Source organism: Harpegnathos saltator, unplaced genomic scaffold (assembly GCF_003227715.2).
Source record: "Harpegnathos saltator strain DR-91 unplaced genomic scaffold, Hsal_v8.6 scaffold695, whole genome shotgun sequence".
Lineage (NCBI taxonomy): Eukaryota > Metazoa > Arthropoda > Insecta > Hymenoptera > Formicidae > Harpegnathos > Harpegnathos saltator.
The window spans coordinates 145,658-170,190 of record NW_020230532.1 but is presented as its reverse complement, the minus strand read 5'-3'; the positions used below and the strand labels follow the sequence as shown (position 1 = coordinate 170,190).

At 48.2% G+C, this 24,533-nt stretch overlaps 1 protein-coding gene across 2 annotated transcripts in view; it reads left to right on the top strand.

Moving 5' to 3' along the window:
* The window catches only part of LOC105189864 (trichohyalin), a 60,466-nt gene extending 36,184 nt beyond the window's left edge, over positions 1–24,282 (top strand). For both annotated transcript variants that reach the window (XM_011152349.3, XM_011152273.3), the window contains exons 2-5: positions 2,763–3,527; positions 18,967–19,330; positions 21,047–21,414; positions 22,351–24,282. In XM_011152349.3, the coding sequence (XP_011150651.1) occupies positions 3,254–3,527; positions 18,967–19,330; positions 21,047–21,414; positions 22,351–23,306 (1,962 nt within the window). In that variant the 5' untranslated portion in view covers positions 2,763–3,253 and the 3' untranslated portion in view covers positions 23,307–24,282. The remainder of the gene's footprint in view (positions 1–2,762; positions 3,528–18,966; positions 19,331–21,046; positions 21,415–22,350) is intronic.
* Positions 24,283–24,533: the final 251 nt, after the last annotated feature.

The window sequence follows — 24,533 nt, the reverse complement described above, 5'->3', positions numbered from 1 at the left end:
GATATCGCACATAAAACATTCCTCGACGCGGTGGAGAAGCAAACAAGCAGGAAGAAATCGCCGTTGCACGCCAACTACGAGAAAGGGGGGGGGTTCTCATTCGCGGGCTCAAAAAATCGATTTTTTTTTATTTTTTATTTGTATTCCTACTTGTGTGTAGAATACCCCTGTAAAAGGATTTTCTGAAATTCATGATTTTAACGGAGTTACGAGCTGAAATACATTAGCGCGCACGGCCGTTGTTTAAGTATATCTAAACTTTCAGACGCGTTTTTTTCGAAACTATGTTTTTCGACCTTACGGAACTGATAACTAAAAGACTAATAAAGATAGCCACGTTTTTTTTTTGTTTCACTCGTTCCTAATACTTTTGCGCTAGGACTAGATTAGAATAAAGCTTTTATAACGAAAATTCGATTGTTTATAAGTAAAAGTATACGGAAATTTATTCCGAAAAAACGAATTGCTTTTCGGAATTAACGCCATTTTTATAAATTTCAATCAATTAACTTCGTTCTAGTCTATTTCTTAGCGACACTCATCTAGATAATGAAAATTGGTTGTTCTTTTAATTTCAGATAATATTTAGGAGCTGCGTCACACTCCCATAGCAAGAGTGTGTTTTTTTGATGGATCTGATTTCGGGCGCCATTTTCTATAATAAATACGTATATTTTTTTTTTTTATAAAAACTATATTTCTGCAGTACAACAGTTGTATAAATATATGCAAACCCCACATCTCTCTATATATAATAGTTTTCTAAAGAAAAATTCACAAAAATTGATCACTTTTTGAGCCCGCGAATGAGAAACCCCTCTTAATTTGTCGCGCTACCTGCGATCGCTCCACGTCGCGGTGACATGTTTCATAATTTTCCCGCTGCTTCTCACGGATAAACGGGCCGCGCTCACGCGAACGAGTATCCGCGCTCGACAGGCAGATTTCGGCGAAGATCGGGCAATCCCCATCGCGGCCGCCTGGCCGCAAGGCTTCCGGTGAAAACCATAATTTCCGGCGAGATAAACTGGCCGGACGAGCGCGCGCTCGCACGTGTGATGCCACGTACTTGAAGCGAGCTCGCCACGGCACGGAGCCTTGCCCGCTGAAAATTCACCAAACCGTAGACTCTGTGTTTCTGCACTCTTTTTGTTATATGCATATAACATATGCATATAACAGTAAACGTGATCTCTTATTTAACAATATTTAAAAACCCTTGATTGACGTTTAATCAGATCCTTAGCGTAAAGATTTAAAGATCTTTCTCTATCTTATTCTGGCCACACACACACACACACACACACACACACACACAACCAAAAGAGTACCATCTGTTTAATTTCTTTAATTCATATTAAACTTTATATGAATTACACGAGGTCTACTTTAGAGTGTAGAAATTTGGTTCACTCTACATGCATACCGATTCAAATCGATTCTTTACAAACCGATTCTTTAAGGATCGGTTTTCTTCTCCGTGATTCAAATCGATCTTTAAATCGATCTGTTTGAAAAAAAATCGACATCCCTACCCGCGCGTCGTCGTCGCGGTGACCTCTCACGCGAGTTCACCGCGTGAACTCTCGCGACAACCCGCACATTCGACACGCGCGGCGACTGCGGTCGTTTGATACATCGATCACGCGCACCTGTGTGTGTGTGTGTGTGTGTGTGTGTGTGTGTGTGTGTGTCAGACGGCAGGCCGGAAAAGTGGCAGGAACACAACTAAATTAATAGCGATCGAGGACACCTAATTGCCGGCGATCGATTATAATTGAAACGAGTTTTTGCTGGTTTAATTAAAACAAGTTTTTATCGGAACTTCACGAAAAACGGCTTGCCCCTCGCAAGAGCAACAGGCAGGCCGATATGTGCAGTGAGACGATATGTTATCTCGCGAATATTTTAAGAAATGATTGATTCCTCTGATTGATTGTGACGCGATACCGTCGATACTGCGTCGATCTGAAATGATGTTATCTTCGCAAGGCGTCACAAATGTCGCGATCTATTTGCATTTGTATTTGTTATTACATACATGTTCGACCTCGCTTTCGAGAGGCTTTTGTAACATTGCTACGCAAAAGTTGAAGGATGACACGGCGTCTCAATGATATAAATCGGTTGGTCATAAAGATAAAAGGAAAAGTCCTTAGAAGCCGTCGTTAAGATTTTATTTTTGCGTGTTTTTTATAACTCGCTTGTAAAATGAGTTGATCTCCGGATTTACCTCGGCTCTGCTCTCCGAGCTTTTAACTCTCGACTCGACATCGCATACTAATCCCTTTTTTTTTTACGGACATTAAATTTCTTTTGTCCCTTTTTTGCCGGGCTGAAGGCTCCGCCGGTGTACCGCTACACCAGAACAATGTATCGAGGGCTCGCACGCTCTCAGCTTATTTAACTCGCAGACCGGTCACGTGGACGAAGACGAAGAAAAAAAGCCAATCGCGGAAAGAAATCGCTCTCGCGTACCGCCGCGAGTCTGCATAAAAGATTCATATCCGCGCGGCGGAGCAGCGCAGCAGCAACGACGAGGCGAATCCATGCCCGCCATGCCGCGAAAATTATCCGCCGTGCAACGAGATACTTTCGAGATCGATATCGCATCGCGCTCAGCGTCCCAAAATATACCGCAGCGACGGGAAGTCCAAAAAAATATGCCGGCGCGATATCGACTCGATTATTCTTATCTCGCAAATCGCCGCTCCTGGCCTATCTCGTTAGACCGTATTTAACCCACCGGCTTGTTGTTTCAGAAGCGCACTGCGGACCTCGCGAGCGGAGAGCGAAAGCGCACAGCGGCACCTCCCGGAAGGAAGAGAGAAATGACGCGCGAGGTCTCGCGATAGAGAGCGGACGAAGCTGCGACCTTTTCGTAGCGCGTAGAGCAGCGCGATAGAGAAGAAACGGCCTTGAAGACGGCGAATGACTGCTACTGCTGCCGCTATTGCTCCCGCTGCCGAACAGTCGGCCGCCGACCGTCTACTACCGTCGACGATTTATTCGGCTTTCGCAACCTCTCCCGATCGCCGCCGACACCGGTCGTGACCTCGAAAGAGCTCTCTTCCACTTGGCCAAAGAAAGAACAGGAGAAACCCCGACGGAGTCGAGCTCGACCTCTTTGCCGAGGTCTCGTTCTCGCGAGCGACCAGACGACGACGACGACGACGACAGCAGGTGCTGGCGGCACAATGTAGCGGTCGACCCGGCCGAAAAGGACGAATTTTCAAGCGACGAGTGAGTGCGAATGCGAACGATCAACGAGGAGTCCTGCGCGGCTGACGGAAACGCGACGATGAAGACGATGGGCGACGTCGTCGCCGACCCCATTGACGAGACCGACGATGCCGGTCAACCGGCCACCGGCGTCAGCAAGGAGTTTGGCCAGAAGACGCTCAAGTCCTTGAAGAGGAGTCTGGGCCGGCTCTGGAGGAGGCACAGAGGCAACGCGTCCATCACCGAGTACGATCCTTGCTACAAGGTCGCGTATCTGGGGAACGTGCTGACCGGATGGGCCAAGGGTGAGTGATTTTATTCAATTGTTGTTCATTGCTGAGAGACTTCCGAAGGGAAGTCGCGGATTGGGGAGCGTTAGTCGTGTCTTGCTTCGGAATGATCAGCGGATGCTTTGATGCACGCGCGTGCATGTGCATACATGTGCGTAGAAAAAAAGAGGGGTTCACACGAGAAGGAGAGAAGCGGCAGAATGTCAGTTTGTGATTACGAAAGTTCTCATCTATATCTGCGAGAAGACTTCGACCGCTAACAATGCAGCGAAGGTCCCGAGATAACGCCGCTCTGGGCTTCGTTATCTTGACAAATAGATTTAGACCTAGCTAGGACGGGCCGGAAGAAATATGTCTATTTGAAGTAATGAGTCCTCAGACCGGCGCTCAGTCTCACATCGGCCAGCGCGGCGGGCGCGATGAACGATTATTTGAACTGCGGCCGCACGCACACGCACCCGCGATAATTATCACACTCCGGCGCAATTACGCGAAACTATAAATTATACGATTTATCACGCCGATGACGTAAATTAATAAGCCCGCGCGGCCGCGAGCGTTTCTTCATTAATCGCAACAGTGCTGCACAATTAATCGATAACTATAAACCGCTCGGGGATTATCGCACAAGGTAGATCCGTAGGCGATCGGGGAACCGGATCGCCGCGCCATTTCCCGCAAAAATGTATTTATTTATAAGCGCCTTTATGCAAATCGCGCGCTCCTGCGGGGGTAACGATCGGGATGCGTCGTCGCGTGCCGCGCGACGAGAGCGCCTCACCGGTGCTGCGATCGTTATCCGCGGCCGATAGAAAAATTCGGGACGGCATATTCGTCATCGTTAATTAAGTCCCTAGATAAGCGGCAATTAAGAGCGATAGATAAACGCCGCGGCGAGCACACGCGCACTCTCTCTCTCTCTCTCTCTCTCTCTCTCTCTCTCATGTGTCCAGCCTTGGCGCGTGAATGACCAGGCGGAAGTGCGCGATACTTCTTGCAGCCGCCGCGCCGGTGCATCAGCAGGCAAGGTCACCGTCGATTCCGTATCGGTCGAGCGCTCATCGCATACGGCTCTCTCTCTCTCTCTCTCTCTCTCTCTCTCTCTCTCTCTCTCTCTCTCTCTCTCTCTTTCTCACCCTTCTCGCCGCCCCCCGCCATTAAATCACCCTTTCGCTCTGCGCGCACGCGAGCTTCCTTCGGCCGGGAGATTTATTTCCGAGGAGCGAGACGCAAAATCGCCGAGAATCGCAGCCGCGGCTTCCTCGCGCGCTCCTCGGTCTGTTTCTATTATTATTATTATTATCATTATCGCGTGTGTTTCTCGCGAATATCCGAGCCAGAACCGCGCGATGGATTCTCCCGAATTAATATTATAATCAAATTCGACAATTTAATCGAGAGACGCTCGGCTGAGGGACCGATCGGGAAATATCTCGGTCGCTCCTCCAATTAACAGGCGGATCAAAACATATCAGTTCTCGATAGAGAGAGAGAGAGAGAGAGGGAGAGACAAGATTTTTTTTCGACTTGTACTAATTGCGAAACTTTCGATTCGGTGAAAGCGCTTAGCTTTTAGCGAGCTCCGCAGAGTTCCGTTCGAGATGCGTCCGCAAAGACGCGCGTCTCAGTCTGGACTTAACGGCGAGGTCTCTTAACCTCGCAAATTGCGCCATGGCGTTCGCAGCTTGTTCACTCGAGGCGAATTCTTGCCGGGCGCGGGAAACCTACTCCGAGCTTGCCGAGGAATTCGCGATCTCAGGAGAAAGCGCGATCTCTCGGACGTGTGCAACTCGCATGACAACGAAGACGACACGTGACCTTCGGCGTCGCGGCCCCTCTGCTCTCTCGCGACCTCGTTGTTTATTGTTACACGTGGAACATCGAGCACGACGATGACGTTGATGTTGACGTTGACAGCGGCGGCGGCGGCGGCGGCGATGCGCCTTCCGGCCTCGCCGCCGCCGAAATGGCACGAACAAACGATCGGGGCGAGAAGCGATTTCCGGAACGAAATTCCGCGCTGACATTTGCGCAGCGGTCATCATCATCGTCATCATCATGTGCGCGCGAGGTCAAAAAGGAGAAGGAATTGCGCGCGGTGCAATGACCGGACATAGGCGTACACGTCGCGTCGGACTCCTTCCGACTTTCTCTGCATATCTCTGCCGGCGCACTGGGTCGGCCATTTAATCGCCGGCAACGCCATTATTATTGCGGTACAGTTTATTCGCTAGCGCCTATTCGGCGACGATTAATTAATTCACGACCGCCCCGCCGCGCTGGCCGCGCACGGAATGTTGCTGCGCCGAGCTGCGCGTGAGCTGCGTACGCGCTCGCTTCGGATAGCGGTCGCATACGCTACGCTACGCTATTTAGCGGTAGCGCCTGAGCCGCAACCGGAATCGCAATCGGTTGCTATTGAGCGTTAAACGCGGAAGGCGAATCGCGGAAGGACGCGACGGAGATGAGCGAGTGTCACGCGATACCGAATATTCCTGCTGGTTACCGTAAATGCGGTAACGGAATGACGTGTGCACAGGGAGAGACTTTTTCCGCCCGGAAGATATTACGTAAAAGTCGCGCGCTGAGAAAATAGCAGCTTGTACGGCTAGAATTCTCTCGTGCTACTGACGAAAGCGCTTGAAAGTAATATGGGAAAGTGTCTTACGTGTGATTTAAAGTTCCAAAGAAGTCCGAGCGAGCGTTATTCGTTAATTGCTGATTATACAAGTTTGGATCCTGGTATGAGTGTACCTCGCACGCGAGACAGCATGCTTCGTCGTTGAGTCGAAATTTTTTCTCCGTGTGCTCGCGCTCGGAAGCCTTGCCGGGCCGGAAGTGGGTCCTTGGGCAGTCTCGGGAGTCTCGAAGAGCTGGAGAAAAAAAATGTCAGCCGGACTCGAGAGATTTACCTTCAGAATGAGCGAAGCGTTCCATTCTGAGGCGGCTCAGAGCGAGCGATATTTGCGCTAGCTCTTGGAACGAGTTTTCCCTCGTTTTAACCCTTTAACGCCCGACTTTTTTTTACAAGTGTTTTAAGAATAAAATTTGAGTTTTTTTGAACCGAGACTGTAAGTAGTGATAATCAAAAAGTATATCAGAATTTTATATCTACGGAAAACTACCTCGCCAAGCAGAAACTACTGCCAGAAGCGAAAAATATGCCTGATCGGTCAATCATTTCTTAGTTTTAATAATTTTATATCGTATCTAATGGTTGGAAAAATTCCTCGAAACATAAAACTCATATTCAGAACTTGATCTTTATTTACTCGGAATGGAATTGCATAAAGCATCGAGAGATGCAGAGGGGAGAAATTTTATAGGTTTTGCAAATTATTATTATCCTGCTTTGCTTCCCTCTCGAGCTTTTACTGTTTTCATCTTCAGTTTCTTGTTGTCAAAGTGAACTGGCCGCCCCATGTTATCATTAAAACTGAGCTAAAAACAGACTAAACCGAATCTACATACAATCTACATACCGCTTTTTAGAAAAAGGATTCACCTTTACAGTGCAGGTGCAAAAAGAACGAAAATATCTCCCTTTCTCACCAAGTTATGGATTCATAAATGCATTTCTGGTAACTATAGTTACCAGTAGGCGTTAAAGGATCAAGCGATGTTAGGACGTTAGCCATCGGTAATAATATGGTAACAATCGCTGGTCGGTACTAAACTGACGATCGCTCTTGGCGCGCAGGTTGCGCTCGAGGTGATTTTTTCTCAAAACAGCAGGAACGTGATAAACAGCCAGGCTCCGTATATTTAGCGCCAAATACGCGAGCGCCGAAGTTACAAATAGCCGGTAGCTCTTTGCTCCGTGCTTTTGAGTTTAACCACCGCGTTTGTGTTTTTGATCAACACGAGCCGATACGAGCGAGGGCTCTGAGAGCGAGAGCGGCGTTCTCGGGGTTGCCAGTCGTGAATTACTTGAGTCACATCGGCGAAACTCGCGCTAAACGCTCCGGATCGGCACTCTTAATAGAAGAAGTATCGCGCAAAATATCGCGCTTCCAAAGCCAGCCGAGGAAGAATCTCGAAGACCGAGGGAAGTTTCTTCTCTTCTCTTCCCTTGCAAGACGAACGGGGTAGAACGTCCAGTACTCTCTCTCTCTCTGCCACTTTGCGCGGATTTCATCAAGTGTGTCTCGACGTGTACGGTGATTTATTTTAATTAATTTTATCAATTACTGTCCTCCTTTCCCTTCTAACCCTTTCACTGTTAGCGGGAAGTATACTTCCCACCTTTTCTTGATTCAATTTTGCGTTGTAAATTATATAATTTTGAAGAACTAATCGGGGACTTGAGTTTTCCAGATAACTGAATAGTTGTTCAACATACTCCAATAGGTTTTTACATCCAATTATTCATTTGTGATTATTTATAACAAATCAAAGTTGAAAAAAATGCTTTTTTTTAGGGAAAAATCGATTCCTCGGAGAGTATTGAGTGTAGAGGTCTGAAATTTTCACCAAATATTTTTCTGATATTGTACGAAAACATATATTTTTTTCAGTATCTTTTTGTAAGTTGGATATTTTTTTACAAACAAATATTTCTACAAAAACGGCCGAAATTTGATTTTTTGTACTTTTTTCTCTCTATTTTCCTAGTTTTTTCATTCTGTATCTTCATCTCTTATCTATACTATCAATATTATTTTACTCAAAAATGAATGTTCAATTTCTAGTAAGCATAAATATGCAGTATTGGACATTTTCCCATAATATTATTTCCCACAAATTTTTTCCAGCTCGATCGAGTTCCATCGTCTAGAATCATATTACGTTTTTATTACGATCTGGTCATTATTTAATAATAATTGGAATTTTCATTAATTTTGTACATCATGATCGCCATATTGAGCCCGCCATTTTGAATTTCGCAAATCTGACTTTAGATTCGTAATCAGCGGCCCGAAACACGTAGGACTACCAAATATTTTAATAATTTCCTCAAGCGAAGTTAATTCAACGGTGAAAGGGTTAACCTTGTGTATCTTCGCGTCCGATAAAATCGTCTGTCTCGTTGCCAAGTTATTCCGACTGATCCCGCGACGCAACGTGCAATATAGAGAATCTTCTCCGTTTCCGCAAGGGCGGACGCAATTATGAAGCACAGTAATACGGGGAAGAAGTATTTACGTCACATTAGGTACAGCAGGTGTGTCAGAGGTCGCGCCAAAGGCCGAAGCAGCGTCCGGCTGAATATATCGCAGGTCGTCGTCTCCGCTAATAAACACCTCGTGCGCGCGATAAAACTTATTCGCCGTATCGCGCGGTGCGCTTAATCCCCCCCGGACGAAGCGAACGAACCGAGTGCGCACTTCCAGTTGAAGTGGTGCGTTGATGATGATTTTCAGCCGCGAGACAGCTCTACGCTGTTGATTTAGAGCCCGGCGTGGAGCGACGCGAGAAATACGACAATCTCGCGGCCTAACAATGCACAGAAAGCTCGTCGTTTATCACTCGAGATTACCGTTTCTGCCGGACACGTGCGAACGCGCGCGCGCTTTACGATTTAACTTACGGGAAGGGGTTAACGGTCTGCGTGTGGCCCTCCGTCGAGGTCGCGTGCGCGCCGGGCTCGGGGAAGAAAAAGTATATTATAAGCAAAAAAACTGGCGTGTATATATATATATATATATATATATATATATTCGTCGGCGCAGGTCCTTCATCGAAATCGCACGGCGGTTTCCAGTTTTGCCTCGAACTTGTTCCCGTCGACCTTCGCGCGTTGCCTTCTGAAAGAATACGATCGCGCAGCCTCTCCCTCTCTCTTTTGTCCTCTGTGCATTTTTGGCTCTCTCCTGCGCGAGCGCGAGCGGAGGCGAGAGGAAGTACTGTTCCGAAGGAGAACGATACGGCGGCGCCGCGGATGAGAATTATACCCGAGCTCTTCGCCACGGGCCGCTTTTTTTTTTTTTTTACGCAAAGAACTGTCCAAATGCTTAAGGAGTGTCACCTTGTGCTCCACGTGGCGACGGTCGCTAAAGAAATTTTCACATTTCTGGACAGTCCTGCGAGATTCCGCGCGCGGTACCGCAGCCGGATCGTCAGCGATCGAAAGGATTCATTCCCAAACTCTTTCCTTGCGCGCGCAGGTGTGGGAGAGAGAGAGAGAGAGAGAGAGATTTACGTGTTAAAAATTTAATCAAATACCGCTCGCGAAGTGATTTGAAATTCTAAAATTGAATCTGCAATTAAAATGGCGAGTCATCTCTCGCGATCTTGTTTTCCCGACCGCGCTCGGCCATTATTTCAATTAACGATTACACGTTCCTTTAATAATAATTCGAGGTTTCAGGCGGACGGGATAATGCGCGAATGTCGATCGATTTTTTTTCAGGGAGCGCAAACTCGTGTGCGAGCGAGGAGATCATCGTGCATACACGTGAGAAATCCTTTGACGGTCGGACAGCGAGAGATTGATATCGAAGTCGGCGATCTCGCAAGATCAATGTCGCAAGAAACTCGGCATTGAAAAGGGTCATTCGCCGTGTCTCGTTTTTTACTTCTGCTTTCCGCGAGGATATCTTTGTCATGTGGTACTTTCTCTCTCTCTCTCTCTCTCTCTCTCTCTCTCTCTCTCTCTCTCTCTCTCTCTCTCTCTTTCTCTCGGTGGTAGACACACACAGCGCGATCTTTTCTTTCACAGAGTCACAGAGGTGATTCACGCGACATTGAAGATTGCACATTTAGCTTGCATTCAATCGCGGTGCTCGAAAGTGGTGGACGCGTCCCGTCGTCGTATTCTCTGCCTTCAACGAGTTACGCAATCCTACGTGTCTAATAAGTCGCGCAATTTATGCCGGAGGATCGAGGAAACGGCCGGATATTATATGCCTTTTTTTGCTCACTTATTAGTCGTATTAGATATTAGACATTTCGAGATATACGCCCGGAGATTTTCATTAATCACGCGCTCATTTCATCGTTCACTGGAAACATGAAATTGCGGGATACGTTTCGCTCTTCACATTTTACTCATTATTATGCGAATGTCCATTATTGCAGCGAACGATTTGCAAATTGGATGAATTTTTTCACGGAACGCGGAAACTGCATTTTTATTATAAATTGCTCGTCAAGGCTGAATGGAATTAAGTTCACTGCTTAAAGTTCCACTTTACATCGTTTTCAACTCGCAAACGGTTTCTTCTTACTTATATCTTCTTCCTTCCTTTATTTTACGAGGTCTTGATCTCTACGACATTTTAATCTACCAGGAATCATGAGTACTTTGCGCTAAAATGTACATTTAAATCACTGTCATATCCCCATCTCTCAGTGGATTTGTGTGATTTGTCCAGCGTGCTTTTTCATGATCTCTGCGTGAAACGTGCGTGACATATAATTTATCGCGTTTATTATCGTAGTAATACGCGTTTATTATATTAATTCACACCGCACACGCGTGATGCTCGATTGTTGCATATAGCGGCACGTGTAATTATCTAAAGCAGTTGTTCAGTCATCACCGGCCACGAATCGGTGATTCTCACGATAATCGAAGACACGCAGAGTTATTTTCGAGTATGACCAAGTGACTGGTGCGAGAAGAACGGTCTAAAAATACAAACTCCTGATCTGATTTCACGTTGTTTTTTATTATCGCTCGAGACCGACCGCTCGAAATCGGATCCGCTTATCAGCCGCGAGAACGAACGAATGATCGAAATGCGTGAATTCAACTAACTACGAACGCACCACGTGACGGCGTTCCTCGTCGCGCACGTACGCGAAATTGCGCTCGAAAATCGTGCGAAAGCGTGAGCTTATCGTTCGCGAACGATAAGCGCGCATCGACTACCTCAAGGACGATGATTATGCGATCTTCCTGGAACTGGCGATCAGAGGAAACATCAATTTGCCATTAATAACAACGTGCGCTGCGGTAATTTCAATTTAGAATCAATTTGAGCTTGCGTAAAAAACGACGGACAGGAATCTAGATCAGCTCGCAGATACGCGAGCGCTCGTTCGCTCGCTCGCTCGTTCGAGTCGAGGTAACACGTGAGTCCTTGCGATGGACGGGCTCTTGGTTTCGCGAAAACGGAAAGCGTCAAGTGTACAAGAAACCGCGCGCGCGTAAAGAATTGAATAATAAACGTCAGCGGGTAAAAGCACAACGTGGATGCGCGGTCACGTACGTCGTCGCGGCTGCGAACTCCGCGCTGCGGCTTTTCGCTGCGTCGTTAAATTAACACGCGCCTTTTTCAAGCGATTCCGCGGCGCGGCGACCTTCTGGAACATCACGCATCGTTGTAATTGGCGAGGCTCGTTTCGCGCCTCCGGGCTAACACGCTAGTAAATAATCGCGAGCCTATTTCCGCGTGTCATTACCGCGCCGCTGTAAATATTAATAAGTAATATATTTTTGCGTGCGCGCCCGCCCGCCCGCCCGGCGCGTCTCTTCTTTTTCCTCTCCTCCTTACGTCCTTTCTCTCTCTCTCTCTCTCTCTCTCTCTCTCTCACTCTCTCTCTTCCCTTCTTTCTGACTTTGCGTCGCCTAATATCTATTTACATTCGCGTGCCGGTCGCTCCGCGGCGAAAATGATTAATGCACATTTCGGGCCGAGCATGATGCATCGGCTCGTGATTCTCCCGTCATTGCTCGCCGCGACAAGAAGCCGACGACAAGAAATCGCACGCGCGAGCGTGCGAAGAGCATTTGCTGCTATCCCCGCTGATTCCCCCGAATGATTTCGCGAAACGTCGCGAGAAAGTAATTCCGCGCAAATGAACGTCCTGCCGACCGCGTCGCGTCGCGACAGTCTCTCCCGACATTTTTCTCTCTCTTCTCCTTAGACACCGAGTCTCGTCCAGCTGCAATCACGTGATGAAATGTCACGGGAATACGAAAGAGCTCCTTGACCCTCGTTACGCAATAAAGGCGATCATGGATGATCGCCTTTTTCTTCACTCGCTTATTATCGCATCTCAAGGTGATCGGGTGATATCGCTGCTGAAGTCCATCCTCGCTCTGTCCTCTGCAGCCGCCGACTTTCGCGTAAACCTTTCTAAAGAACGCTCGCATTTCCATCAGCGTCGATTAATTCCTCATGCGGGTTGAACTTCTTGTTTGAGCAGAGTTCATCATACCTTAACCGACGTCGGTACAAACGGACATAAATCTAACGACAGCTGTTCTCATTAGATATACTTAGATATATAGATTCGTCTCTGAGACAAGATTGACGAAGAGCGTCATTCGACAGTCATTAGGGCTATCTCTAGTTCATCTTCATAATTAATAGAATAATTATAATGACCGAGAGGCTAATAAGATCTTGGCGGAAGGATAAGCAGGTAACGCGCGCGTGCGGAACTTATTTTCCCGCGCGATTGATATTCCGAATATTAATTAATCCCCTTTGAGAATTCCACTCCGATCGCGCACAGAAGACTTTTAACAAGCGTTTAACGAAAAACCTTTTCCCCGCGCAGGACACGTCAAGAGCGACAGACTTTCTCACCGATCTCAGATATTTCTTCCTGCTTATGTTCAGGAGATACGAAAGATACACGAAAATTAATCGCCGATCGGTTTCGAATCTCGGCGAGAAGAGGAGAAGAGTTCCACTACCGCTCTTAGCCCACATCCACGTCATCCACGTTCATTCATAGTCCTGATCGGCAGGATACACGCGACATACTCTCGGTCTCGTCGTCATGCGACGGGACGGGACGGGACGAGAGGCGGCCGTAGCAGTTTTCTCGTGGAAAGTCCGCGGGCACGCTCCGCGACGCGCGCGTTTTCTCGAAAAGCGTCAGAGGTGGTGGAGGAGGAGGAGGAGGAGGAGGAGGAGGAGGAAGAGGAGGAGCGGGCGCGGATAAAAGGCGCGCAATGGCGGCGGCTAACGGGAGAAAAATTAACAGGCAGTCGGCATTACCTTTAATTGGATAATACCGAACGTTGATGCGTCGGCTCTCGTCGTCGGCGTGACGACCCGCGCGGTCGTACTCCGGTGCGCGCGCGCGGCCCTCCTCGCCGCCGCTTCCTGTTCCGCGTCGTTCCAGACCGTCTGTTTTTCCGTTCGCAATAATTCGATCGCCGCGTTCTCGCGCGATTCGACCGGCGATTCCTGCCGCGGGATTCATTTCCGCCGATTCCTCGACGCCGCGTCCGCGCCCGCGCCCGCGCCGCAGGTGCACTGGAATGCCGCGCTGGAATGCCGCGCCTGAGAACCGCGGCCTCGGTTGCGAGTGAAATCGGCGAAAAATTAAGCGAGACACGCTGCTGATATTTGGCTTCTTACGGAAAGTCTAGAAACTCGCCGTTTTTATTTCTGTCATTGTCGGGGCGAACAAAGAAGCGGCGTTTCCACTGGAAACTGGCGGCGAGACGCTCCTCTCGCTGACTCAGTCGGAAAGATTTTTGCGCAAACCGCCGCCGCCCGCACTCGAAGCAGACGGCTTCAAGGTACAGCTTTCAAGGCTCAGCGCTTTTTCGCGATCGATTTTTGTTTGAATTTGATATCGATACCGCGATTGTACTCAGCTCTGCTCCGCGAGTCTCCTCCTGCTCCGCTTCGAACTTTTAACGAGGTTGTCGTTATCACCGCGCATCGTCGTCGGTACAAAATATATCATATAATATAAAAGAGATGGAAGGTGTATGCAGAAAAGCCGCGCGTACCGACAAAGGACAACGATAGAAGGACAGCGTCGCGGAAAGTTGCGGGACGAGGCGAGCGCGAGATTAAGAGGACTGGAGGGTCAGATTGCTGAAAAATCGTGCTTGTTTTTGTGAATATTTTGCGACGAACTGAATAAATGTGCAAGAATGAAAATTTTAGGTACAGTTGTACAACATATGAAGAGTAGAAAAATTTTGTTTATTAACAGATATTCGTATAAATATACGATATATATAGCTGAAATATACTCTCCTTTTTTTTTTCAAGTTATCGTTTTCGCAGTAATATCTCGGCTCTCGGTGGTCCGATCAGAGCGATTTTTAGAAATCTAGAAATCTTGAGGAGGCTTATCATTACCCGGTGAACCACTACAAAAAAAAATCAAACAAAATTAACAAAATGGCAGCTATTATTAGGAAAAAATTCAAATTTTTCACTTCTTTTACAATAAAAAAATTAATATCTCGAAATGAAATATTTTGACAGAGTTGTTCATGTTTCATCTGAGAGCCACATGAACAAATATTATTGCTTTAAAATTTCAAATCGATACGAAGCTCAGTCACAAAATCACTATCAAACACAATTTTTCAGCAATCTGACCGTTCAGTCCCCTTAAGTCCGGTCGGAGAAGGAATATTGAGGCTCATCTCGCCCCGCGAGCGAGAGGGACCTTCGAAATTCCGCCGGCGAAGGATTTTGCATCTCGCGGCGAATAATCGCGGCTAAAAACGCGGCCGCACACGCCAATGGACGCCGCGCCGCCGCCGCCGTCGTTTCACCTGCAACGAGCGGAGGATCGCTTTTATCGAATCTCTCCCCGCGCTTTCTCCGGACACGCTCGGAATAAAATGTTCTCCCGGTGAATGCAGACGAGGTCTTTCCTGTACGCAAATTAGACCGGCATACCGGAACCGCTCTCCGTCGATCCGATCATTCGCATTCGCATTATCGCGCGCGCGCGCACGCGCGCGTATCCTTTTTGCCCGAGCAGACTCCGGTCACAGCTCGATTGCGCCGCGGATCTCGATCGACGGAGGCGTATCGTCGTCGCGCCTCGTGCTTTCTCTCCGCGTGTGAAACTCGAGGATAAAAACGCGCGGTATCTTTGTCTGTTCATGCACTGCCACGATCGTCGACGCTGGGAAAACCGCCCCGGTGACGCAATTTAACGGCGCGCGAACGCGAGAGAGACCTCTCGCGACGTATCATTGCAGTCTCGCGCCGAAGATGAAAACGAAATTCGCAATTATCTCAGCGCGCTAGCGTGACTGGCGCGAACGCGGATCTCGCGTGAACGCACGTAAGGACGAAACCGAGAGAGAGAGAGAGAGAGAGAGAAACGATTAAGAACACCTACGGGTCGTCGTATCTTCCGCGAAGTAACGGACTCGAGATCGGTTCTTCGGGATCGCGCACTCGGCGATCCTCGATCGATGACCGACTGCCTCTCTCCTCCCCCTCCGCCTCTCTTCGCCTCTCGCGAAGTCAACGACTCGTTCATTTAAATGTTGCTAAAATTAATACGGCTCTTAGCTTGCGCGCCTCCAGAGCTTGTTTCGTGGAAGAGCACGTGGCTCTCGGTAAACACTCTCGCGCTTCTTCAGTTCCATAAGTCGTTTCTTTACCTGTGCCAACCAGTCTCGCGCGGCAGGCCCCGAACATTGTTTACTCATCTACTTAATCGTCGTACGAGGTGCCCTTGTTACAGCGGGAATCCGCCGTTATCGATCATCAAGTGCCGACAAGTGTGTTTTGTATGTATATATGCATATATACGGGGCGGGTCCGGGATCTTTTCGAAACGAAAACTTGCGAAGATTGATCGGACCAAACTGAGAAGAGAAGTCAAGCGCCATTTTGCAAAAATCGTAATAATTATATCGCAAGTTATTAATGATTGATAACGACCACATCAGGAGACTCTTTTAATTGATAACTGCGTGCGATTATCTGCAAGATCAGTAAAGGACTTTTTTTCAGAATGACCTAATCGTACAGTTGTATGACAGCCAATGTTTAGCGATAGATATGAATGTATATTGAACTTTGAACTCCTGAATCTCGAACTTGTCGTTCTGAACGAAGGAATCCTTTGCCATTTTGCATATTTATGCGTGTACGCAGAGTTATAAATTAAAATAGCCTCTAGATGTAGTCATTAGTAGCTTAATAACTATTACGATTTCTACGATTACAAAGTGGTACTTGACTTTTCTTCTCAGTTCCATCCGATTGATCCTCACAGTTTTTCGTTCCCGAAAGATCCCGGACACCCTGTATATGCATATATAATCAGTCGATTCTTTTCTATCATATTTACGTTAGATAGATCTTTACGACGACGACGATGAAGACATTAATAATCCGCGATGAGATGACGTTTCTCGGCCACTCGAATCCACACACACAGATGTGTGAGTGTGCCATACTCTCCTTCAATTACGCTTCTTCAGCCATCATCGAATCTGACAAGTGTGTCTGAAAGAGATCTTGTTTCCAAGAATCGCGCTTATACATATCAATATTCCTCTCGCCGCATTTCTCGTCCGTCCGTGCTTCCGCAAAAGTGATCCGCCGTCGCCGCCGTCGTCTTCGTAAGATGCAGTCGCGGCCGATATACCGAAGGATCGCGCAGAACGCGTCATTTGCATAACGATCGACGCATAAAAGTACGAACGAGGACGCTCCGGAAAGCCGTGGCCATTTCACCCGCTTCACCCGCAATTCCGCTAATTATCGATCTTGACACGGCGGTCCGCGCCGCGTGACGCAGTTCGGATCGAGTACTTGCCCGGCGAACGTTCCGCACTGTTTTAAATAGATTACAAATTTATTCGCCGGCAATTAACCGGCTCGCATTACTTGCCGTTACGGCGGAGCTTTGTTCGAGACCCGCCGAGAGATCGTCAAGGATGAGGTTCTCCAGGGCGAGACGAGCGCAGGGACAGAAACGGAGAAAAAGAAAGACAGAGGGGCAGGGAGGCAGGGAGGGGGAAAAGACGCGCTGCGCGTTTCAAAACAACATTTATCCAGTTAGACTGGATTCTAATTTACTGTTGTTGTCGCTAATTAGAATGCAAATCGGACCGAGTCGACTATATATCTAACACCGATAGATGATCATACGCGACGCGCCGCGCCGTTCTTTCGTAGAAACTACTTTCCGAGGTCCGACCGAGAGATCATGTCTTTTCTTGTTTCTCTTTTGCCTTTTTCGTATTTCTCCCCCCCCCCCCCGCCCTCCTCCCCATAAGTAGCGGATCAAGCCGGGAGACTTGGATGCTCGCAAACCTGTCCCGCGTCGCCTTCTCTCTCTCTCTCTCTCTCTCTCTCTTCTTTTTCTTTCTTCTTCATCGACCTGCACCTTTCTCTCATTCCTCTCCCCCCCCCCCTCTCCCACTCTGTCTATCTTTGCTTTTCTTGTTCCGTGCGTTTTCCCTCTTTGTCCCTCCCCCTCCATTTCGCCCGGCGGCTCGGCTTGCTTTCGAGCTCTAAGTAACTGTACTTGCGTTTCCTGTATCTCTAAATTGGTAACGCGATCCAAGCCGTAGCGGTGCAGCGGTGGATCGAACTATATCGAAAGTCAGGATATGCCTCGGAGTATACGCGCGGTACGTGGTAGTATCTCATCCGTACACGTGCCGACACGTCTCGCACGCGCGTAATCGTACCGTACGCTCAATCGCGCGCACTGAAGATGCCGCGCGCGCGCGGGGGGGGGAGGGGGGGGGACAGCAGGTTCGTCCTAAAGTGACACACTTTGCTAAAACGGGCCTGCTCTTTTTTTTTTTTTTTTTCCGAGGTGAATACAACGCGAGAGGTAGCATTCCGAGGCGTCCGGATTGTGTTCGTGCGCTGATAACGTTAAATTATATAACACGTGACCGCGACCGTTCCGCGAGCGCGACGGTGCGGACGGATTCCCCCGTCTTTCTCGCGCAGAAACTACTAAAAGAAAAAAAAAAACATTCGTCGGCTTTCGGTGCGATCTTTTTGCGTGAATTTATGCTTCCGACGTCCGAGCGGACGTTATTCCCCCCCCCCATTCGAGGAGGCGGCGCGCGGTAGCGCGCCTTCGCGTGCGTCGTGAAACGGGATTAAGAAGAGAGTACTTCTTTTTAATTATGACTGATTTTTTTTTTTTTTTTTTTTCTTACATTTCTGCTGCAACAGTTTGCTCAATTTTCACTTCCGCGATGGACGTTCGGTGAAATTACAAGTGGATTTTTTGTCTATATAATATATATATATATATTTCTTATTGTACATGTACATTTATTGCGTCGTTATATTTGCGAAGAATGACCAATCATCACGCCCAACATCCATGCAGCAACCACTTTTATACCTTATCATTCCTTCGCCGTCGGAGTCTTCGCGATATCTTTCTCCGTTTCCGCAGGTCCCGAGTCGTTCTCGAGTTTTTCCTCGATTATCAATGAAACACATCGAGAGACTTTGGACCGCACGCAGTTCCTATCTTGAATGTATGCTCTACCGTTATCAGTTCATTGTAACAAATTACAACTTCCTTACTGAACATTCTCAAATCCCCAAGTTACTCTCTATCTGTTTGCTACTTGTTATCGATCACTTATCCCCATCTGTCTATTTTTATCCCATTAGCAGCCTGAGGGAAAGATAAAACTTTAGACCCACGTCTTCCTCTGAGCCCGTTAACGTTCTCATAGAATTGAGATACACAGTCCCAGAAGTCTGCGCGCGATGGCTCCAAGTGAGCTTCAGGTAGAACTGGATCAGGTAGAAGTAGAGAAGTTGACGCTCTTCGTGTATTGTCCCCGCAGGTGAAGGCTGCGTCGAGAAGCCCGTGTCGACCCTGTGGCGGAACTATGTGAGCAGCAGCAGGCCTGACGTCTCCATGAGGCTGACGGTCACCAGCGGCGGTCTCACCGCAACCACGAAGGACCACGGCCTCACCGAGTACTGGGCCCACCGTGTGACTTACTGCACGGCCCCGGCCTCCCATCCGCGCCTCTTCGTCTGGGTTTACAGGCACGAGGGTCGCAGGCTCAGGCCCGAGCTCAGGTGCCACGCCGCTCTGTGCAGCAAGGAGTCCACCGCGAGGAGGCTCGCCTCGATCCTGAACACTCGGTTGCAGCAGGCGCTCTTGGAATTTCGCCGGGACAAGGTCTCGCGGCAAAACGCCAGGTGAGGACCACAATGTAGCGTTTACAAATCACATTGTGGGCGGTGAGAACAGCCCACAACGGAGATGGCGAGCACTTGTCGCGGAGTTAATCGCGGAGAATGCGAGCGTGTTGTAGAAACACCTCGCTTCCTTTCGACCGAACGCTTATTTGTATCAAGCCTCGCAGAGGGATGTTCAAAATCATTAAGAATCCTTCGCTAGTGACGGATGAGTGCAGGTAGGGAAAGCCACCCTGGACGTGTTTTATAGAATTGAGCTGTTAGCTGAGACTGACTAGCAGGTGTTGCCTGAGAAGTTGACGGCCGCTCAGCGACTTTTAGAAAGTGACGACAGCGACGACGTATCATTAGCGACGTCAACCTGATGCTCGGCAGAAAAGGAGAGTTCCGCACTTTGTCTGTTTGTGTCCTGTTTACATCTTCCCTTTTGTATTTTGAAAGACTCATGCCCGTTTCTGCCGACTGCGCTTAATCTAACCAGCTGGAATTCATCAATCACATTTAGCAATACTCAACATTGGCGACAGATGCGATTGGACAAGCCGGTTAAGCGTTAACTAGATATCACAAAGTCCTCAATGACGCTTGGAAGAGTGTCCGTTTCAAGTCTATCGTCTTTCCACAAAGCTGCGCTTCGACGTCTGTTAAAGCTCAGGAGCGGAATCCGTTCCATACGTTTCCATACGTTCCGCGTATTTCCCGAATTGCTTCCCGGCTCGCGCGTCGAATCTCTTCGTGGCGTATTAGTCTGCTCCAAACGCTCTAATGATTATCTAATGATAATCGTGAACCGGCGACGATTGATGGCGCGGCACGATTTCTCAAACGTAAAGTGAAGTGAATCCGTTGAAGGCTCTCTTGCTCTTCGATGTCTGCCAGCAGACGCGCACCGTCGCGAATTCCTCGCGATTTTTGTCGTGCCCCGATTATGTCGTTTTAACGCTGGGAGTGTCCTCCGCGAGGACAGTTCCGAGGAGTCGGATTCCGGGGGAAAAGAGAAATTGTCCATCTTCGCGTGTTCTTGCCGAGAGACACCTGACCGCGTGCGCGGTTACGCACGCGGTCCTGCATTCAGCATGAAGTCTGGCACGACTCTGGTCGCGATTGTAGATCGCGTTATGCGCGCGCGCGCGCGCGCGCGATCGAGTCACGATTCAGGACGAGCCGGCCGTCGTGCGACGTGCATTCGGGTCAGTGTTTCCAAGCCACAGGTCAGAAACTCGCTGGCGGTGCTCCTGCTGGAATTACGATAAATCCACCGGATTGAGACCGCGTCATCTTTCACTTACGAGTTTCCTGTTTTGCTGGAAAAATCCAGGAAACCATTATCAGATGGCTGGTGGGCAGAGATAAGTAGAGGAGAGCTAACCCACAACTGTGGAAAGTTAGAGTCGGGCCGAGACGAACATTGAAACGAGTAGAAAAGAGTTTTCTGAAAACGCGGAAAAGCGTGGTTGAAGGTAATTCCAAGAGGTAATTGTGTGCTGTTGGATTTCAACTTGATATAAATAAGCAGAGTGTCTCGTACAATTGCGAGAAAGGAAGTGAGTTGCTCAGAAGAGACGCGTGTGGAATGATAGCAACTATACCCCGTCGAGTTTCTTCAAGTTTTCGCAAACGACACAAACCATTTTGCGACTTCACTACAAAGCCCACAATTGAATACCTACGTATACCTTCTTAAATGTAACGAACTGTTTGTACGCACCGTTACAGGTTGTCTCTGGCGAACGCGTTGTACGACAATCCATCGTTGCCGCGTAGGAAGCTTCTTCTCAGCACCGGTGGCCAGAACTACCGGCCACCGTTGGAGAGGTCGAAGAGTGCGCCGAAGCTGTCGGCAATCGAGGAAGACACGGTGGCCGAAGAGATGGAGCAGCAGAGGCTGCTGGAGGAGCTGCGCTCGCTGGAGAACGTAGCGCGCAGCTGGGAGGACCAAGACGGCTGGAGAATAGCTAGGCTCCTGGACGCCTTGAATCGCGAATCCTCCGACGAGAATGGCAGTATCTCGAGCGGATGCGAGACCGCGAGCACCGCGACGAGCGAGGAGAGGGCTTCCGGCCCGGAGGAGCACCTCACGCAGAGTTAGTATGAATGTTTTGAAAATGCTTCGCTTTCGCGTCGAGCGAAAATATCTTCTTCTGAAGAAATATGAAATATAAATAGGCGCTCAAGGCTCTCTCACAAGATCGAGTAATATCAAGTAAGAGAAAAAATTTAGCGCACAACAACAAAATTTGCTTTAACTAAATTTGCAAAAGCGAAAAAATTTGTTTCAACCGCATATACCCTCTTTAACTTTAAACTGTGTAGAAAAGAAAAAGAAAATACACGTACGGAAAAGCCAACATTCGCAGTCGATTCAATCAGCCGTCGACTCTTATCGATTGTCTCCTTCACTGACTGAACATTTTTAGAGAACCTTAATTCCCGTGATTTGTCGCGGTCCCTTTCTCTTGCTGTTTAGCCACTCGGAAACGCAAACGGTCGCACCGAAATCCTTTCAAATTCTGTTTTCTGTGAAATATTACCGAGGGGAAAGTCATGTAGATGCAATAGACTCGGTATGTAACGTGTACTTATACAACCCGCTCGATATAATTAGTCTGCGAAAGAGTGCGATCTACTTTGACTTTAGCACGCGAAGTTTTTGCACGTCATTCTGCACGCCGCGAACTATGGCTGCTACTTTAACATCGTCGCTAAACAGATTAACAATTAGCCAGGTCCGATGCCTTGCCGCGTTGATAAAACCCCTCGAGCCCCGTCTCTTACGAAATATACATTCATCAGGTCCTTACGTATTTTCGACGCGCAGTTTTATCTGACATTCTTAAAAAGGGGCCGAACGGGGAGGAAGGGTGGGAGGCATATAAAACGGTCAGAGTTTCGACGTTTTTGCATGATTATACTTCGAAAGGGCAGTTGCTCGGCGAGTCGTAGCAATTGATGCGTGACATAGACCGCATATGTGTCACCTCGCCTCGAAACTTGTTCACCTTTAATTCCATCTGTTGCAGATCAAAGCGATCAACAAGGACCGATCAAGAGGGTGATTTTCGCGGACGACAGAGTCGGCAGAGGGCTGGGGCCGCGAAGGAACTCGGAAGGCTCGCCTCACTTCATGACCTGCGCTGGCAGTCCGCGTTTCAATCCCGTGAATTCTAGGAAGAGGTTTCCCCTGAGAAGCGAGGAGGAGGAATCGATGGAAGAAGAGGAAGAGGAGTTGGAGGACACCACGTCGAACGTGTTCGACTTTGAAGACGTCGAGGATCTGGACGACGTGGTGGACTATCGGCCGAGGGGTGAGATGTTGAGCAGAATCGAAGAGCCGCCGAACACGGAGAGGCGAGCGAACGAAAAGTATCCCGGTAGGATAGAGCGCGAGTTTCTGCAAAACGATGAGACATCATTCCTCACGTTGGATTCCCTCGACGAGGAGGCCGACAGCGATGAGAGCGGTTACGTCGAGGCGCCACCAAAGTCTTTGCTCGGTCAGGACGAGAGGAAGGAGGAGGAAGAAGAGAGCGAGCATTCACGATTGGAGTCGTTCGAGGATCAATCGACAGGTTCGATGGCAACGTGTAGAAACGCGAAGGCTAACGGTGGCGAGAGCCAGAGGCTGAAGCTCGAAGATCCCAAGAAAGCAATAGACAAACCGGAGGAGCGAGAGTCTCAGAAAGTGGAGAAGAAAGATCCTTTGTTGGTTGTCGACGACAATCAAAGAATAAAGGAGCGGGAGAGAGAGCGTGCGGATTTCAAGTATCCCATCTCGGAGACTATCAAGAAGCTCGCTACCGCGACGTTGAGGAATTCCAAGTCTCTGGAGATGACGAGCAACAGTTGCATGAACGTCTTGAATAATTTCAAGACCTCCAAGTCGTTCGACAACGTGAAGAACGATGAGATTACTGTGGAATCTCCGAGTCTCCATCAAAGGAAGCAACTATTGGCTCAACGTGGTGTCATGGTTTGAAGCATCTCTTCGATCGGACACTGCGTAATGCTCGCTAATCGTATTAAAGATCGAACGGAAACCAATGAGAAGACATTTTTAATCGTCATTGAGTTCCCACGGGCTCTGAAATCGAGGACACCTGCGACGTTGTTTCATGAAAATAAACGGAACGAGAGTGCGCGAATGAATGTTCGTGCGAAAACGTGCCTGACGTCCGCTTTCTTGATCGTTTTACCAAATTGTTGTATCAACTGTTTCGTTTGTCAGACGAAAAAGGTATCTGATTACAAGCATCGTATTCATCATGGAGTCATTTTCCTTCTCCGCTCCTAGTGTATTCATAGTACGTTATAAAATATCGTTATAATGTTATCTCGGTGATGGATGATGTATCTCGCGCGTACTATCGTACTCATGCCGAGGGAATTGGAATAACGTTGAAGCAACAATTGAAACACGATTCGTGCAAGCAGCCGGCTCTCGACAGGTCCGGTCTGAGCTTCCGTGCTAAACGTGAATCTAAGGTGCCATCACCGAGCTTAAAAGGCGCTACTTAGTATCGGAACTAGGCCCAGGCGCGATATTCTAAGGGGTGTGGTAAAAATTACTAATAATTAAGTTTTCTCTTTCGAATAAACTAGAAATACAACGTTATCGCCCTGTTATTCAGCAACGATATACCGAAGGATATTCTCCATTCAATCGCCGTAGGCGCAAAACTACATCTAGTTCCGGTACTGACGTTACGTGACAGGTTGACGAGGAAAATATATCCATATTATAACGCATAAACACACAAACACACACACACACACACACACAGGGCGAATATGAAGATACAAGTAAAATAACGAATCTTTAATTTATAATGTGCACGTGATATGCAGAGTGATGTGGAATGTAAAAGCATCGCTGTTTTGACTGTTAAAGGAAACATCGACGGATAGATTCGTTTCAGTGTGATGTAATCGTAATAAAGCCGAGACAAAAGTAACTAGCGTTTAGACGCATTTGTACCTCTCATCGAGGTGTAACGAGCATGATAATTTAGCAAAGACGATTTCTTCCAGGTCGTTTCTTCCATCTCGGCTGCTGTCGAGTGCTCTCGCAAATGAGATTCGAGTATGAAAGCGAACGTAGAAAACTACCGAATCGACCGAGCCTGGAGCAGTTATCGACAATGCGTCGTGTCTTGCCAGTCGAACGCGAACATGTTACTCGATAAAGGATAAATAATGTGAGTCG